Consider the following 19,133-nt stretch of genomic DNA (forward strand, 5'->3'; position numbering starts at 1 on the left):
TTTCAGAAGCAAAACAAAGCATCGGGCGGAGGGGAAGCATTTCCAATTTAGGGCCTGGATGACCCATGATTTTAATGAAGTGGTTTTAATTTCTATAGGTCAAGTTCTCTTTCCAGCCAGGGTTGACAAGCATCTAGAAAAAGAAAAAACACCAACCCATCAGCCCCGGAAATTGGCAATTTTTGAGCTGGACCAGTTGTATGTAAAGCCTGGGCATTTGGGTCCCTGGTTTCTGGTCTGTTTTCAAGCACATTTCAATTGCTCAATTTTTTGCGCACTGTGTAGTACCTTGGTACCCAGGGCCAGTGTGCCAGATTTAGGAGAGCCCTTAGCCCCAACCCTGGTCATTGAACCTCCCTGTATGTCAGGGACTGGCTGGATGAGGAAGAGTGGTGGGGGCCACCCGCCCAAGAGCCTCCCAGGAAGGGCACAGAAGACGATGACTTAGATCCCAGATCCTGATGGTGGGACACTGAAGAGCAGTCTGCCGAAGGGAGAAACTGGGAGGTGCTAGAAGCAGGGGCTTTGAGTGATCAAGGGGGGGTCAGGGCCTTCCAGGACAAGGTTAGAGGCTGGGAGTCTCAGTGTGAGCGCAGACTCAGACAGAGGAGCCAGAGGTTGCCCCTGCTACACAGCAGCAGGACAGTCCCATCTGCTTGGGAAGGAACCAGAAAGAGAGTCTAGAGAGGGAAGGATGGGGCTAGTGTTCAGTTTCAGCAGCGTCTCGGCTGGAATAAGACAAATCAGAGGACTACTGTGTTGCTATGTTCTGCTAAGAAAAAGTTAATTGCGTGTGTGTGTGCCTGCCCTGTGGATGACCTGGCTCTCTCGACAGCTCCTTGACACTGCAAATGTCTCAGAATGAATGCACTTTAAATAGCCCACCTCGTCTGATCTAACTGCAAACAGATCAGAACAATGCTCCACAGACAGGACCCCTGGTGAGAGGGGAAATTGGTGGGAGTAAAGCTTGGGAGTTGGCTTTTGCGGGGACATGGCTCCCAGCCCTCACCTCCACTACACCTGCTGCCAATGTTCTTTTTGAATTTAATCTCTTTTAGGGATGTAAAAACACATCATTTTCAGCAACGGTCTGTATTCATCACATGCAGCACTGCTTCCATTCCACCACAGCTCGTCTTCTGCCAAAAAAACCACAATTTGTCTCGCTGCTTGCTATGGTGAAATTACATAACTTACCGTATTTTTCGCCCTATAGGACACACTTTTCCCCCTCCAAAAATTAAGGGGAAATCTGTGTGCATCCTATGGGGCGAATACAGGCTTTCGCTGAAGCTTGGAGAGTGAGAGGGGTCGGTGCGCACCGACCCCTCTCGCTCTCCAGGCTTCAGGAAGCTATCAGCAAGCCTGGGGAGCCCGCGGGAGTTCCCGCAGGGCTCCCCACGCTGCGGATAGCAGCCTGCCGCCCGGCACGCAAGGCACTCTGCTTCAGGGCGCCCTGCGCGCTGGGCAGATATCCGCAGCCTGGGGATAGCTGCCTGCTGCACGGAGTGCGGGGCGTGCTGATGCAGAGTGCCCCGCGCTTCGGGCAGACATCAGCCAGCCCCACAATCTCGGGGGACAGCGGGGAGGTGCAGCGCCGCCACCCCGCTGTTCCTCGACCTGGTTTGGTTTCCCCAACCTGGTTTTTTGGGGGGGGAATAAAGGGGGAGGAAATTCCTTTATTCCCCCCCCCAAAAAACTAGATGCATCCTTTGGGACGGAGCGTCCTATGGGACGAAAAATACGGTACATAATTTATTGAATTTATCACGTAATTACGTTATTCCCTCCAATTCATTTCATTGCAAAGCAAACACAATACAAATGGAAGGGGGCTGGGCACTCTCAATGGCATATTGCTTGTCAACTGAAAGCAACAACAGCAAATACTGACCATATCCATTGGATTGATTTCCATTCTGGATGTGGGACGAATAAGTGAACATTGGCGATTTCCACTCCTGTCTCCATTTTTTCTGGAATTCTCTGATATCTCTGGTCTCTGCACAGGGCCAGGGGACCTGGGAGGGCAGCTTATGGCGATGATTTGCTCTGCCATGAAGGATTGGAGGCTCCGAATGGATGTGACTCCTGACTTGCCTAGATTGATTGCTTAGATTGATTGTAGGGAAGGGGGAAGGTGATGGATGGGGGAAAGGAAAGGTCAAGAAGGAAAACAAACAGAATCTGTGGCAGCAAAGGGAGGGTGGGAGGAGGAAGATGAGTTGGTGGCAAAGCTTGGAATGAAGAGCCATAGCTCAGTGATAGAGCGTCTGCTTTGCGGTGCCTCCAAGTCAGGCTGAGAATGTCCTCCTGTGTGAAACTGGAGAGCTGCTGCCAGCCAGTGTTGGCAGTACTGAGCTAGATGGGCCAATGGCCTGACTCAGTATGCAGAAACTTTCTATGTTGATTCTAAGTTTTGAAAGAAGGGTGGCAGCTCAGTGTTATAGCATCCACTTTGCAGGCAAAAAGCCCCTGGTCCAACTTCCAGCACGACTGAGAAAGGCTCCCTGTTGAAATCCAGGAAAGCTACTGCCAGGTTGTGTAGGCAGTACTGAGCTCAATGGACTAGATCAGCGCAAGGCAGCTTCCTATGTTCCTATGTCTTTGGGCTTTAGCTCTGTGGTAGGGCATCCTCACTGCATGCGGAAAGTCCTGGGCTCAGTTCCTGGCATCTCCAAGTTGGGTTGGGAATGTTCCTCATTTGAAACCATGCAAAGCCACTGCCATTCAGTGTGGACAGCACTGAGCTAGATTGACCTGATATCAGCCACCCGCAGAGCTGGCAAGAAGGCAGAAGGGAAGAGATGCTGTGAGGGACGGAAGAGTTAATTGGGCATTGTTCCCAACTGTGTGGCAGAGCTGAGGTTAGCTGAAGCCATCAATACAGCCAAACAGAGGGGATTTACTTTCAGGTGGGATATTCTGTTCTGTTGGCCATCAGTGCGTTCTTGAAAAGCAAGCAGAGGGGAGATGTAATTCCATCTGGCCATGCCTTGAGCTGAGGCTGGAGTCCCAGAGGCGACCCATCCGCGAAGCAGAGGGAGGCGGGTGCTTCCTGCAACGGGCTATAGGGCCTCAGCAGGGTGGTTAAGGTGTCTGATCCTTGGGGAATTTTCCTGCGTTGCAACAAGCCCCGCTGGAATGGAAGGGAGCTGTGCCACGTTGCTTGGCGGGGGGGGGGAGTTGTTAATTAGCTTTGGGACCAAGGCAGCATTGGGATTCTGCACCTCAGGTCACAAAATTATGAATTAAATCGCTGAGTTCTGCAAAGGCAACATGGAGGAGGAGGAGGAGGAGGAGGAGGAAGCTGACAGCCATTGATTCCCCCTGGACTAGTGTTCAAGGAGGCAGGCAGGAGGGGATCTGGCTGAGAGCAGGCTGCACTTGGTGGGGCCACTCCCCACTTGCCCTGGTTGACGAGCCACCATTCCCTATGCAGAGCACACCTGCCTACAGTTGCAGGGGGGTTGAACTAGATTACCCCTTGGGTCCCCTCCAATTATATGATTGGTGGCGCTGTGGGTTAAACCAGAGAGCCTAGGACTTGCTGATCAGAAGGTCGGTGGTTCGAATCCCCACGACGGGGTGAGCTCCCGTTGCTCGGTCCCTGCTCCTGCCAACCTAGCAGTTCGAAAGCTTGTCAAAGTGCAAGTAGACAAATAGGTACCGCTCCGGCGGGAAGGTAAACAGCGTTTCTGTGCGCTGCTCTGGTTCACCAGAAGCGTCTTAGTCATGCTGGCCATATGACCAGCATGTACGCTGTACGCCGGCTCCCTCGAATAAAGTGAGATGAGTGCCGCAACCCCAGAGTCGGTCACGACTGGACCTAATGGTCAGGGGTCCCCTTTACCTTTACCTAATTGCAAGTGACACTCTGTGCGTCTCCTGATTCACTGGCAGGATTCCCAGAATGGACAGTGATTTATCCATGTTTCAGTGTATCTGAAGAAGTGTGCATGCACATGAAAGCTTATACAGTGGTGCCTTGCAAGACGAAATTAATTCGTTCCGCGAGTTTTGTCGTCTTGCAATTTTTTTCGTCTTGCGAAGCACAGTGTCGGGAAAGTTTTGGAAAAGCTTCAAAAATCACCAAAGTCTTTAAAAACCTCAAAAAAGGCTACCACACCGCGTTCTATGAGTTGCTCCTCGAAGTCAAGTCGCAACTGTATTAACGGTGTTAAGAAAAAGGAAACAAACTTGCAAGACGTTTCCATCTTGCAAAGCAAGCCCATAGGGAAAATTGTCTTGCGAAGCAGCTCAAAAAACAAAAAACCCTTTCGTCTAGTGAGTTTTTTGTCTTGCGAGGCATTCGTCTTGCGAGGTACCACTCTACCCAGAACAAACTTAGTTGGTCTCTGAGGTGCTACTGGACAATTTTTTAGTAATTTATCCAGGGAGACTTAAGCCCAGGTAATGCCCCAGTTTTTCAAAATGCACAGTAAGGTTGCTATCTGAGGTAGACCAACAGTGATAATGGAGAGTGCGCTCCAGATATTTTATACAGTGGTACCCCGTGTTAAGTACTTAATTCGTTCCAGAGGTCCGTTCTTAACCTGAAACTGTTCTTAACCTGAAGCACCACTTTAGCTAATGGGACCTCCTGCTGCTGTCGCGCCGCCAGAGCACGATTTCTGTTCTCATCCTGAAGCAACGTTCTTAACCCAAGGTAATATTTCTGGGTTATCGGAGTCTGTAACCTGAAGCATATGTAACCTGAAGCGTATGTAACCCTAGGTACCACTGTATTTTCCTGTGTTTAGGGTATTTTTTCTTTACTTCAAAGGGATATATAGGTCCCAGGGCATGATCTGCAGGCATATGATGTTCTCTGGAACAGGTTCAAAGGAGAGCCGCACATATGGTCAGGGATACGAGGAATGATCAGAAGAAGTGGGAATATTTGGTCTGGAGAAGACTGAAGTGGTAGCCCACTTCAAATCCCCAGAGGACAGTCACGTAGAAGAGAGCAATGATTCTGTTGAAGTGCTGTACGTAGATGGTATATAACAACATGTGATGATAATGATGGCAATAATATTAATAATATCATTAAATAAATAATAAAGTGTAGATGATCACCAAAGAGGAACTGTGTCAGAGAAGGGGTGGAGCCATATATGAATATACATAAACAGAACAGCAATAAAAAAAATGTGGTGCAGCGATTAATATAAATAAACTGTAATAAATCATCCGCGCCAGCTGGTGTTTGGCAGGGAGAATCCTGAAGGGGCTCAAGAATGAAGTGAGTGAGCTACCAACAAAGCAACATAAATTATCATTAAGCAGCGCTGGAGAAAAGTGAAGCCTGGAAGGCAGCCAGAAGCACATTGGGTGTTGGTTTTTTTTAAGAAGTGCTTGCTGTGCAAACACTGGGAATTCTGGAATCCCAGACAAGGGAAAAGGAGCAGAGAATGTGTGTAATAGGGTGGGCTTGCTTTTAGAGATTTGCAGAGAAAGAGGGCAGGGCTGAGGAAAAAGGGACGATAAGACACGTTGTCCACTTTGCCTTTGAGGAGATGCCTTTCAATGAAGTCTGTTCAAAGGAGACTGGATAACTGGTAACCCTGGTAACAACTGGGCAAGAGGTGCAGGGTTGCCATGGTTTGGGATGAGCAGAGGCAGCAATGCACCCTGGGAAATTGGTATGCAGAATGCTTGGCCGTCTATAAGCAAAGGCTGCTGCGCTCCGTGAGGTCCCTGGTATCCTGGGTACAGATAGCCGGCGTGCAAATTGAATGCGTTAACACGCCAGATGTGACGGGTGTAATAAACCACAGCATTTCCCTTCAAATTAATTGCAAGGGAGGGGGCTTATCTCCTGTCCTTTCCTAGTTGTCACTTTTGCTTTGAATGCATGCCACTGAAGTTCCACGGAGAGGTGGCGAGATAAAAATGCAATAAGCAACATAAAATCAGTCACATGTGAAGCAATATTCCCTCAGTGTGTGTTGAATAGGGTAGCCACTAGTACAGTGCAGAAAAAGAGGTCACATGGTTGTAGTCTTACTCAAAGCAAACCCACTGAAATTAATGGATATGACTAGGTTAATTAATTTCATTGGGTCAACTTGGAGTAGAACGTAGCTGTCTATCTAAAACAATATACCCTGGGTGTGTCTCAAGTATGGTGGTTGCCTACACATCACCCAAAAAGGGGACACGGATTTTCATTTTGATTGTCATTTTACACCAAAACAAGCTCAAAGTGACCTACAGAATACAAATGACTGGCCCTACCATTAGACGGAGTGAGGCAGCTGCCTCAGGCAGCAAATCCTGGGCAGGCTTTCTTGCCTCAGGTGCTTGGAGGATGCAATCCTGTTGCCAGTGTAGATGTAAGATTTCAGCTGCACAGTTGGCCGGCTTCTGCACATAGATTTGGAGGAGGCAGGGTTGCCATCCTGGCCTTTGCCTCATGAAATGTCTTGGGCCGGCTCTAGAGATCGCCGTAGAAGCAGGATATGACTAAAATATTCTATTTGCTGTTGGATCCTATTTTTTCTATGTTCTGCTAGCGAAAAGTGCCCTGGCAGTTGAAGAAACAAAACAAACAAAAAAAAAAAACCAGTGCCTTTTTGAAACCAGCTGTTCAGATAAGTGCCACTTTGAAAGGTTGAGACAGCCATCTTGATTCAAAATGGCGCCCGATTGCAGCTAAACATAGATGAAAACCTGCTGCTTGGTCTCCAGAACCGTTGTGCAAAATTTGGTGATGGTCTCTTAAAAGGTACCCAAATGCATGGGAAACAGACAAAGAACTTTCCAAAATGCACAGTGCTCTGTTTATGTGTCGGTGTTGGTTTCCATGCTTCTGATCCATCATCTCCAGGCAATAAACTGCAGGCAGCAGTGATGGGAAACTGCCTTTACCTGAGACCCCAGAGTGCAAGTCAGACCAAGAAGCATTCCACTAGAGAGCCTCCCTGTGGCCAGTGCAGTGAGAGGTATTCTGGAACTCTGGATTCAAGCAAAGGCAGCATTGTACGTTGATCAAGGTGGGAGCCGGCTGCCTGTACTCTGTCAAAGTGACCGGGTTGCTATGCTCCTGTAATTATGAGTGGATGAGTTTTCATCCTCCTCCATTTCTAATCAGTTAATTGGCCACATCACCCTCTCCTCTTGCCTGGTTTCAGCAGGGATGCCTCTCTTCGGCTGCGGCAAGCCAGAGCCTTGATTTTGTAGGACTTGATGTGGTCATTAAGATTGATATTTTGTAGGGGTTCATTTGCCTTTGTTTGTGTGTGTGTCAGGTGTAGATCAGCAATAAAAACACTGCTGTTTGTGAAGTTAACTCTTTATTCAAAGAAACCAAAACAGTGTGATCCCTGCAACTCTTCCCAGTAGGTCTTGCCCCAATGAGGCAGTTGTGAAGGTCCCTGCCTTCCCACAGCTGCCTGGATTTGTAACTGGCTGACTGACCGAACCCAAAGGGTGCTCATCAATGGTTCCTCTTCATCCTGGAGAAGAGTGACTAGTGGGGTGCCACAGGGTTCTGTCTTGGGCCCGGTCTTATTCAACATCTTTATCAACGACTTGGATGATGGACTCAAGGGCATCCTGATCAAATTTGCAGATGACACCAAACTGGGAGGGGTGGCTAACACCCCAGAGGACAGGATCACACTTCAAAACGACCTTGACAGATTAGAGAACTGGGCCAAAACAAACAAGATGAATTTTAACAGGGAGAAATGTAAAGTATTGCACTTGGGCAAAAAAAATGAGAGGCACAATACAAGATGGGTGACACCTGGCTTGAGAGCACTACATGTGAAAAGGATCTAGGAGTCTTGGTTGACCACAACCTTGACATGAGCCAACAGTGTGACGCGGCAGCTAAAAAAGCCAATGCAATTCTGGGCTGCATCAATAGGAGTATAGCATCTAGATCAAGGGAAGTAATAGTGCCACTGTATTCTGCTCTGGTCAGACCTCACCTGGAGTACTGTGTCCAGTTCTGGGCACCACAGTTCAAGAAGGACATTGACAAATTGGAACGTGTCCAGAGGAGGGCAACCAAAATGGTCAAAGGCCTGGAAACGATGCCTTATGAGGAACGGCTAAGGGAGCTGGGCATGTTTAGCCTGGAGAAGAGGAGGTTAAGGGGTGATATGATAGCCATGTTCAAATATATAAAAGGATGTCACATAGAGGAGGGAGAAAGGTTGTTTTCTGCTGCTCCAGAGAAGAGGACACGGAGCAATGGATCCAAACTACAAGAAAGAAGATTCCACCTAAACATTAGGAAGAACTTCCTGACAGTAAGAGCTGTTCGACAGTGGAATTTGCTGCCAAGGAGTGTGGTGGAGTCTCCTTCTTTGGAGGTCTTTAAGCAGAGGCTTGACAACCATATGTCAGGAGTGCTCTGATGGTGTTTCCTGCTTGGCAGGGGGTTGGACTCGATGGCCCTTGTGGTCTCTTCCAACTCTATGATTCTATGATTCTATGATTCTATGATTCTAAGTCCCCTCCTCTCTAGGGGTCCCCCCCCATCTGTGTGCAACCAATCTCTCCTCTGCTCTTTTCCTTTCTCTGCATATTCTGGGAGACCAGTGGGGAAGGGAGCTGGTTGCAGCAGAAGGGGGAGTCTCTCTGGATGCTTTGGCAGTAGGCAAATTCCTGTCTCCTGGCCTCCTCCTCTCCAGCCTCCACTTCAGCCTCAGAGTCTGGACAGCAGTGTACAAAGATTGCTACCAAAAGGAAATAAAGCAAAGATTTAAAATATACCTATAAAACAGCACATCAAACAACGGATATAAGAAAGCCATAGAAGGCAGCCTCCCAGATATTGCTGGACTACAACTCCCATCACCCCTTGCCAACAACATCTAGAGGGCCATTGGTTCCCCATTCCTGGCTAAGAGAGAGAGGCTTGCCTAAGAGCGTAGCAGAGGTCAGTTCTGAACCTGGCACCCTCTGTTTCACAGCTCAGGCAGAACAGTAGTAGACATGCTTTGATGGTGCCTTCGGAGAGCAACATCCACGTTCCCTGGTGCCCTTCCAGCCTTTGAACCAAAGCAAGTCCAGTCAAGGGAGTGATGTAGGATGCTCTTGCCTGAAGCCTGTTAATGAAGCAGCACCTTGGACAGTTGGGCAGGTGCTCTGCTGAGTCCCAGAGCTGGCTGGGCGAAATTCTCCCAGCGCTGAGAGCCAGCAGAGAGCAGCTTGTGCACCTGGAGTGGAATATCTGCAGGATCTATGGGAACTTTGCCCAGTGGGTCACTGAAAGCTTGTGCTTTCTAGGGAGGGATCTAGGAAAGCCATGTGTCTTGCACAAACTAAACTTGGGAGGGATGGCTGAGATCACTCACTGGTGAAAGATACTCTGCATATGCCAAGGGGCACTGTCTTCTTTTGTGTATTCTGGGATGGAGCCCTGGCAAGGAAAAAAGGAAGGAGCTGTGCCTGGATGAGTGCCAATGAGTCAGGGCTGAACCCATATCCGTTGGATTTCTTGTGGTGGGGAGGGGCTTTCATCCATCCCAGCTCTGTGCTTTGTTGAGATTGGACTTTGGGATTACCTGGTTTTAGGTATGAAGACACAAGAGGCTGATGCCATGCAGGTATGGGTCTTGCCCATGTCAGGATGGGCGACTGACTCCCTGAGACTTTCAAGTGCACTGCCTTGGGTACCATGGCAGAAGGGCAAGCTGCCTATACAGAATCAGGTCCATCTACACTGATGGGCAGCGACACTCCAGGATCTCAAGCAGGGGTCTCTCCTAGCTCTACCTATAGATACTGGACTTGGGGCCTTCTGAATGCAAAACAGGTGCTCTATCACTGAGCTACGACCCCCTCCCTTTAGCAATATAGGAAGCTGCCTTATCCTGAGTCAGACCAGTGGCCCATCCAACTCAATTTTGCCCACGCTTACTGGAAGTAACTCCAAGGTTCAGATGGGGGACATTCCCAGTCAAACCTGGAGATGCCAGGGATTGAACCTGGGACCTTCTGCAGCAAAGCAGATGCTTTGCCACCAAGCTGTGGTCCTTCCTTTTAGGAATGGAGGAAGTTCCCTTATCCTGAATCAGACGATTGGTACATCTGGGTCTCTATTGCCTGCTCTGACTGGCAGCGGCTCTCTAGGCTTTGGGGCAGAGACTCATTTCCCAGCCCTTACCTGGAGATGCTGGGGACAGAACCTGGGTCTTTGTGTGCATGCATATCAGAATCTCTGCCACTGAGCTGTATCCCCCCTCTTTTTAAAGTAGCTTCATTTTCTTTGTTGTTGTTCTAATCAGATAATGGCTTAAACACTTGGCTATCATTTGACTGGGCAATTGATCCCGTTTCACCATTGCCACCTATGCAGCCCCTATCAAACACACAACCCCACTGCGCACCCAGAAGGCTCCTACTAGGTGATGTTTCTGCACATTTTCACCTGAGAGGTTTGATGTGAGGAGAGAGGCGTGCCTTCTAACAAATTCTGGAGCCCCTGCTCCCATAAACAAACCTTTTCCCTTGTCTACCCTCTTGTGGGCTAATGGTATTGATTTCTGTGTTAACACCAGCTATGATTCTATTCTATGTTCTGCCACGTAATAATGGGGTGGTTGTTCCCTGCACTGTAATTTCCTCCCTGTTTCTTTCAAGAGGCCGGCTGGACTTAGCAAATGATGTGCAAACTCTCTGGCCCTCCCTGCCCTGAGGGCACAAAGCCTGATCACGTGGCCTCCAGCATTTGCAATGAGCTGCTAATGAGCTGCCAATTACTTATTGGCAGAGCGGATGCACCCAGGGCTTGGGGCAACTGCAGAGCTGAAGTGTGCAGCATCCCCATGCTAAGGAAATAAATCATCTGGTTTTACAGCTTGCGTGGAGAGTAAAAGCTGCTTCCTGCACACATTTTATCATGCCAAGGGTGCTGTAGAAGGATGCGGAAGGTGCTGTTAGTTGATAGTGGCATATTAAACAATGTGTGGTATGGGGAAACTGTCTAGAGAAGAGCTTGTCTCCACTGTTAGAAACACAGATACAGTCATACCTCGGGTTACAGATGCTTTAGGTTGTGTTTTTTCGGATTATGTACCCGCTGAAGCCTGGAAGTACCGGAATGGCTTACTTCCGGGTTTCGGGGGTCGTGCATGCACAGAAGTGCAGAATCACAACTCGCGCGTGTGCAGATGCACCACTGCGGGTTGCGAACGCTGTGGGTTGCGTATGTGCATCCCACACAGATCACGTTCTTAACCCGAACATCCACTGTACAGTATATAAGCTAGGCGCCAAATGGCTCCTTAAACCAAGGTTACAGTTGCCAAAATATAATGTCTTATTGTCATTTTTGGACCAGATGGATCTAAAATCTTATTTTTCAAATGATGGGCTGACTTGAGATTGATTATCAGTTAAACATCTGGCTAGTTCAGATGGCAACCTTGAGCTGGGTTAAGAACGTTGAGAACTTAAAGAAGAAAAGTGACTTGATCCTGCAGCAGTCCGTTTATATATTGGCCTGTTCCTACTTCTGTTTTCTTAATGGTGACACAGACCATTCATAACGTAAGAATATTCTTCACAATTGTGAACAGGGCAGTGGGGTGGGGTAAGTGAAGACAAGCTACAACCATTAACTATAATGTTCCTGTTCTGGCTGCACAGAAAAAGCACTTTGGGTCCTGAAATTCATTTTGATAGCCGATAGAATTCTATAGGATGTGGTATTAGTGTCTGAAAACAGTCAAGATCCAGTGATCCCCAGGCATGCACCTCCAGATGGTGGAGACATCAGGCACTATCCTGGCGCCCAGCCATTCACTTGGTCCTAGTGGCTAATAAAGGTAAAGGTAAAGGGACCCCTGACCATTAGGTCCAGTCGTGGCCGACTCTGGGGTTGCGGCGCTCATCTCGCTTTATTGGCCGAGGGAGCCGGCGTACAGCTTCCGGGTCATGTGGCCAGCATGGCTAAGCCGCTTCTGCGAACCAGAGCAGTGCATGGAAACACCGTTTACCTTCCCGGTGGAGTGGTACCTATTTATCTACTTGCACTTTGACATGCTTTCGAACTGCTAGGTTGGCAGGAGCAGGGACCGAGAAATGGGAGCTCACCCCGTTGCAGAGATTCGAACTGCCGACCTTCTGATTGGCAAGTCCTAGGCTCTGTGGTTTAACCCACAGCGACACCTGCGTCCCTTTCTAGTGGCTGATAGCCAGGTGCAAAATGCGCCTGGTGCCTGGATAATTTCGAACACTTCATGTCTCCCATAACACTGGAGCTCATGGTTGTTAAATGAAGCTGAATGTTGGACAATTTGTCACAGAGCAAAGGAAGTCTTACTTCACATAGTGCACAGTTAAACTGTGGCACTAAGTCCACAGTAGGCAGTGATCGCCTACGACTTGGGTGGCTTCAAAAGAAGATCAGACCAATTCATGGAGGATAAGGCTGTCAATGGCTGGCCTCAACCAGAGCCAGGGCTTTTTCGGCCGTGGCCCCGATCTGGTGGAACGCTCTGCCACAAGAGACTAGGGCCCTGCGAGACTTGACATCTTTCCGCAGGGCCTGCAAGACAGAGCTGTTCCACCAGGCCTTTGGCCAAGGCACAGTCTGACCCACTCCTTCTGTAATCCTCATAGCACTCCAGCCCAATGGTTGCCATTAATTTGATTTTGAATTGATTTTAGAATGAATTGATTTTAGAATGTATTTCAATTAATTGATTGTGATTTTATGTAAACTGTGTTATTTTTATTGTTAGCCACTCTGAGCCCGGCTTCGGCTGGGGAGGGTGGGATATAAAGATTTATTATTATTATTTATGATTATTATTACTAACCACAATGACTCTGTTCCACCTCCACTGTTGGAGGCTGTAGGCCTCTGAAGACCTCTTTCTGGGAATTACAGGCAGGCAGAGTGCTGTTGCACTCAGGTCCTGTTTGCCCACTTCCCACCGGCATCTCACTGGCCACTGTGAGAACAGGATGCTGGACTAGATAGGCCTTTGGTCTGACCCAGCAGCAGGGTTTGCCTCTTGTTTTTATGCTCTCCCACCCATGTTACTGCTGTATGAACTTCAGTTTCCAAGGAAGATTGTGTTACTTTTGGCAGAATCTCTCTGATAACCGACAGAAGCCACTGTTCTCTATGTGCAGCCAGAGAACTGGTAGGGTAGTACCGTCGGAATCAAATCTGTCCTCAAAAACGTATTATGCAAAAAATGGCAGGGGCTGCGTAGGGGCTTAATTGCGCAACTGTGCACATTACTCCCTGGTGGGATGTGTCTGCCTGTGACCTGTAGTTCTTGCCGGAGTGGTACATTGTCTCGATAAGTTGAACTCGCCTTGAAGCACAGACTTGCCAACAAGATTGAACAGCGCTGTATCGAAGCAATCAAGTGAAAATTGGCTGGGGTAGACATTGCCGGAGGGCAGGACATCTCACCATTGGAAACACGGGGCAGCCATCAAAAGTGACATACTGTCCAATATTCCAGCGACAGAAATAAGGACAATCGTGTGCACATGTAACATTCAGATTACCGCACCATTGATTTCTTCCTTAAAGCTGCACTAAACAACATGCAAGCTGTTAACACCAGTCCTCCTGCGAAGTGTTGCGTTCCTGATTTCTTTTGCAAAAATCCTGCGGTGATCTGAAGCAAAAGGACAAGTTTGTGATTTTGGAAAAGAAATGCAAGAAAAGCCTGATTGTGCCCAGTGGGTTGTATTCAGCGTAGCTCTAAGAGGTATGTTCCATCGGTGCAACAATTTCTCCTTGTGCAATGGAACGTTCTTCCTAATATAAATGAATAGCTCAGTCGGTAGAGCATGAGAATCTTAATCTCAGGGTCGTGGTTTTGAGCCTCACATTAGGTGAAAGTTTCCTTCTTTGCAGGGGGCTGGTCTAAATGACCCTTGCGGTCCCTTCCACTCTACAATTCTCTAATTCTATGAATCTGCCCCCCTGGGGTTCTCCCAATCCTCCAGAGCAGATTTCTGGGTGGTTTGGAACCCTTTAAGGAAGAAGAGAGGGGGAAAGTCCTGTGGTGCTGGCATCCATCTTTGCCTGAGCACCAGTATTTAGCTGAATACCGCCAAATGCATAGAGGTCCATTGATTCTAATGGGCTTACTCTGAGTAGAACTCAGTTGGACACTATCCATACTCAAGAATTCAAAATGAACCTCACTCGCAGGGACATTCGTATTAGAGGTTATGCACGGACAAAGCCTTGGCGTTCATAGTTCTACGCTGACATTCATGTATGAAAGAATCAAGAGGATAGTGCCGATTAATTTGTTCAGCAGTGTCCATGGGCATGATGCTTGGCAGAGAATGAGAAGGCCACGCCCTTCCCCCAAGGGGTTTACAATCCAGAAATAGACATAGAGGAGACAGCAGAGGAAGGAGATGGAAGTGGAGGTGGGATAAACAGGGGAATAAGATGTGATTGCTGCAGTTGCATGTACCTAGGCTGTTACTTTAAGATACATGGACAGGTGTTCACCAGAGGTTTGCTGGAAAAAGAAAACTGAGCTCCCATTGCTAATGTGGCTTTGAAACTTGAAGAATAACAATTGTAGAAACTTACACCCAATAGGTTTTTTTTTTTAAAGGCCTCCTCTAAAAGCACGGGTGTTACTAAGGGGCATCTTCTGCCCCAGGTCACAAACGTCCTGCCCCCCCCTTTTTAAACATTGTTTACAGGTAGGGATGTAAGAAAGCATTGTTTTGTCTCCTTCCCTGTATTCATCACATGCAGCAGTGTCTCTGTTCCGCGGCAGTTCATCTTCCGCCCCCAAATATGTTATCCGTCTTGCTGTCTGCGGTGGCAAAATTATATCCCTTACATAATTAACCACCTAAATCATGTAAATTGCATTGTCGTGATGTAATACCTTCCCATTCGTTTCAGTGCAAAGCAAATAACGCCATGGGGGGAGGGGGAGAGGAAGACCCGTAATCAATCACTTATCGTTTGAGGACAGAAAGCAATAACAGCAGCTCATACTGGCCAGATGTGCTGGATTGACTTTGTTTCCAGATATGGGATGAATAATCAAACACTGGCAATTTCCCATCCTGTTTCCATCAGAATTCCACCCAAAGTAGTTACAGGGCAGCTTTTCTGGAAGTTGGCCGTGATTTGCATCTATACATATAAATTAGCATGTGCGGATTTTCTGTCCGCCTTTTAAATATGTCCTCAAGGGGACAGTGTTTCAGCAGGGGTGGATACCAGAAATGCAGACCTTTCCCTGGTGAATTGGGACAGGTTTCATGGTTCGAAGGTTGGATCCAGGACTCAGGAGACCCGGGTTCAAATTTCCACTCAGCCATGAAGCTCACTGAGTGACCTTGGGCCAGTCACTGCCTCTCAACCTAACCTACCTGTGGAACCAAAGAAATGCCCCTCTGCTCTGGTGTAGGGCAGTACAGTGGTACCTCGGGTTACATACGCTTCAGGTTACAGACTCCGCTAACCCAGAAATATTACCTCGGGTTAAGAACTTTGCTTCAGGATGAGAACAGAAATTGTGCTCCGGCGGCAGCAGGAGGCCCCATTAGCTAAAGTGGTACCTCAGGTTAAGAACAGTTTCAGGTTAAGAACGGACCTCCAGAATGAATTAAGTACTTAATCTGAGGTACCACTGTACTGAGGTAGGTGGCCATTTGGTCTGGCTCAGAAAAAGTCAGGTCCCTGTGTTCTGGTACTCTGTCCGTCAATCCCATTATCATCTCCTCTGACTGGTGGCAACTGTCTAGGGTCTTGGCCATTCCTTTATCTGCTGACGGTGCCTTTTTCTCAGGTGGCAATACCCGGGATCGAACCCAGGACTTGGGGCATGCAGAACATGCATTCTCTAGCCTTGGGTCACTGCCCCATCCCCTAAGAGGGATGCAAGGTTTGAGAAGTATGCGGTCTTTTGAGGCGAGAAGCGGCTGTTACCAGAGGGAGACATAGCGACTGCCTATAAATACCTGCCACAGACAACAGAGCGAGGAAGCGGGGGGCGGGGGGGATGATCGTTTAGTCAATGAGAAGCAGTTAAACACAGCAATTTTAGTCTGAGCTGGAGGAAGAAAGTAATAATAATGAATCAACGGAATGAATTATGCAGCAGAGTCCTGGGCTCGCCACCCTATTTATCCCAATTCATGGTATGGAATGAAGTGGGTTTGGGGAGGACACCGGAATGTAATTGTCATTGTGCCCCGATCCAAACATCTAGGTGCAGCTGACTTGGGAATGCAATGTACAGTGGTACCTCGGGTTACATACGCTTCAGGTTACAGACTCTGCTAACCCAGAAATAGTGCTTCAGGTTAAGAACTTTGCTTCAGGATGAGAACAGAAATTGTGCTCCAGTGGCGCGGCAGCAGCAGGAGGCCCCATTAGCTAAAGTGGTGCTTCAGGTTAAGAACAGTTTCAGGTTAAGTACAGACCTCCGGAACAAATTAAGTACTTAACCTGAGGTACCACTGTATAGGCCTGGTTGCTGCATCTCAGATAAGGATCCTCGTGAAGCAGGGCCAGATTTTTAAAATAAATGTACATGATAAAATTATGTGTCTGGGTAGGCTTGCCCAAGTTTTTAAATAGGCATTGAAAGCAGTACAACAAAGGCCTAGTGCCTATATAAATCTATATCTGCTTAATTAGCAAGTCTTCTCAGAATAGCTCAGTGAAAACTCAACGGCCAGAAAAGGCTGGTGGGCAATGGGAGGCGTAGATATAAAGTGACCAGAGAGACCCAACTCCATGTCTGAATGGACCGTTTCCTTGCTCATTTGTTGTTGTTGTTGTTGTTGTTTAGTCGTTTAGTCGTGTCCGACTCTTCATGACCCCATGGACCAGAGCACGCCAGGCATTCCTGCCTTCCACAGCCTCCCACAATTTGGTCAAACTCATGCTGATACCTTCGAGAACACTGTCCAACCATCTCGTCCTCTGTTGTCCCCTTCTCCTTGTGCCCTCCATCTTTCCCAACATCAGGGTCTTTTCCAGGGAGTCTTCTCTTCTCATAAGGTGGCCAAAGTCTTGGAGTCTCAGCTTCAGGATCTGTCCTTCCAGTGAGCACTCAGGGCTGATTTCCTTCAGAATGGAGAGGTTTGATCTTCTTGCAGTCCATGGGACTCTCAAGAATCTCCTCCAGCACCATAATTCAAAAGCATCAATTCTTTAGCGACCAGCCTTCTTTATGGTCCAGCTCTCACTTCCATACATCACTACTGGGAAAACCATAGCTTTAACTATACAGACCTTTGTTGGCAAGGTGATGTCTCACTGCTTTTTAGGATACTGTCTAGGTTTGTCATTGCTTTTCTCCCAAGAAGCAGGCATCTTTCTAAATGTCCCTGGGACAGAAGAGCTCCCCATTCATATGACTGGGAGGAACCAATGAATTGAATGTGGCTGGGGTTGAGCATCGGCACATCTGTTTGCTGACCCCAAAAGAAAACATAACCCAAATTGTGAAAGGGGGGGGAGGAGAACCAATATGGAGGGGCTGCAAACAGCCCATTGGGAAGTGAGTGCGCTCTGTGGGCATGGAGAAGCTGTTGGAGGGAAGGAAAAGGGGAAATGGGGAGTAGAGAATGGAATGGAGCTGGTGGAAGCATGACCGGGTGGGCTCCACACTGCAACATTTTTTTGCAGGGCTCCCGCTTGCACTGACTAATGCAGCTATGCTTCCACTCAGAGGGAGGCACAATGGGACTAACCTCAGATCCGGTCTTCACTCATATCAGGCTAGTCTCTCTTGAATTTTTAGGTGGCGAGCCTTGCAGGTTGGGGGGCAGGGAGCCACCAAGGCAAAATCTGCAGGGGGAGGAGGCAGTGCTCTTTGCAGTAGGTGACATCATGAGGGCTGATGTATCTAGAGCAGGGAGATGTATGGCGCTTCTGCACTGTACCCTGAAAGGGGAATGGCTAGTGATGCCTTTTGGGAGGGGGAGGGGAGTTCCGCCCAGAAAAGTGCAAATTGTGCCCTGCTACTTCCAGACTATCCATATCCCCTCCCCTTAGGCTGCTCTGAAGCAGCGTTTGTGCATGGATCCGACACAAAATGCATGCAGTTATGCAAGACTGGGGGGGGGTGGTGGAATGATAGAGAAAAGTTTTCCTCCTCTAATAATTCTAGAACTCAGAGACATCTAATGCATCTGTATGTTGAAAGAAAAGAAAGTACTTCTGCATGCAGCACATAGTTAAAAACTATGACACTCGCTCCCGCAATATGTACCGATGGCCACAATTTGGATTTCAGCAGCATCTGGAGGGTCAAAAATCCGCCACATCTGATATACGTGCAGCAGATTAAAAAAAAAAAATCAGGAGGGAGAGAAGGTGATATACTATTTTAAGAGTATTTGCCGTGGATATTCTGTATTTGTACTTCATAATAATTACAGCAATGCTAGCCTGACACCCACACTTGTATATTTAAGTAGCTGTGCCTTTGGTATACATATCTAAAACCCCATTCAGTAGTTTCTATAACAACTGGGATCAGTTTTCTGTGTCCTCACTCACCTTTCAGCTTGAACCAGGCGCGGATGTACAAAACCTACATGAGCATCTGAACTGCCGTGGTTCTGAACTCCGCTTTCCCAAATGTTATTTCATTAACTTGCATGTTAACATTGGCATTTGCAGAATTGTGATATTTCAGAGTTCATGGTTTCTGAGTGAAAGTTGGGGGGGGGGGAGAATAGTAGCCTAGGTTTTGGATGGATGCAACTCCTGCATCCCAGAAGGCTTGGGCTATTAGGAAGGCGTGATGGTTGACCAATGCCTTTCCTTTTCTGTCTTCCAGTGTGACCATGAGTGCGGGCTCTATTGAGCAGGAACCAACACGCAAGCTGGCTTGCTGTGGGGTCCCCCTCATCACGGAGGACATGCAGTCACTGGCCATCCGCACGCTGTCCGGCACAGACATCAACAAACACTATGACCTCATCCGTGAGCTGGGAAAAGGGACCTACGGCAAGGTGGACCTTGTTTCCCACAAGAGCACAGGTGAGCTCAGCAGTGCCCTCTGCTGGTAGAGTCCAAGCAAGAGAACACCCATGCCTTAGGTCAGGTGTGAGGGACCATTGTCCCTCCAGGTGTTGCTGATCTGCAGCTCCCATCAGGTTGGTCATTGACCAGGGATGATGGGATTTGTAGCAAC

General features: G+C 48.1%; 1 protein-coding gene across 3 annotated transcripts in view; it reads left to right on the forward strand.

Moving 5' to 3' along the window:
• Positions 1-19,133, forward strand: part of SBK1 (SH3 domain binding kinase 1) — a 79,401-nt gene that overhangs the window by 52,156 nt on the left and 8,112 nt on the right. For 2 of the 3 annotated variants that reach the window (XM_053365322.1, XM_053365323.1), the window contains exon 2: positions 18,777-18,979. In XM_053365322.1, coding sequence (XP_053221297.1) covers positions 18,777-18,979 — 203 coding nt within the window. Of the gene's footprint in view, positions 1-11,588; positions 11,796-18,776; positions 18,980-19,133 lie in introns of those variants that run through there. The other variant, XM_053365324.1, reaches the window with a different exon arrangement.

The sequence above is a fragment of the Podarcis raffonei genome, chromosome 14 (assembly GCF_027172205.1).
Source record: "Podarcis raffonei isolate rPodRaf1 chromosome 14, rPodRaf1.pri, whole genome shotgun sequence".
Classification (NCBI taxonomy): Eukaryota; Metazoa; Chordata; class Lepidosauria; order Squamata; family Lacertidae; genus Podarcis; species Podarcis raffonei.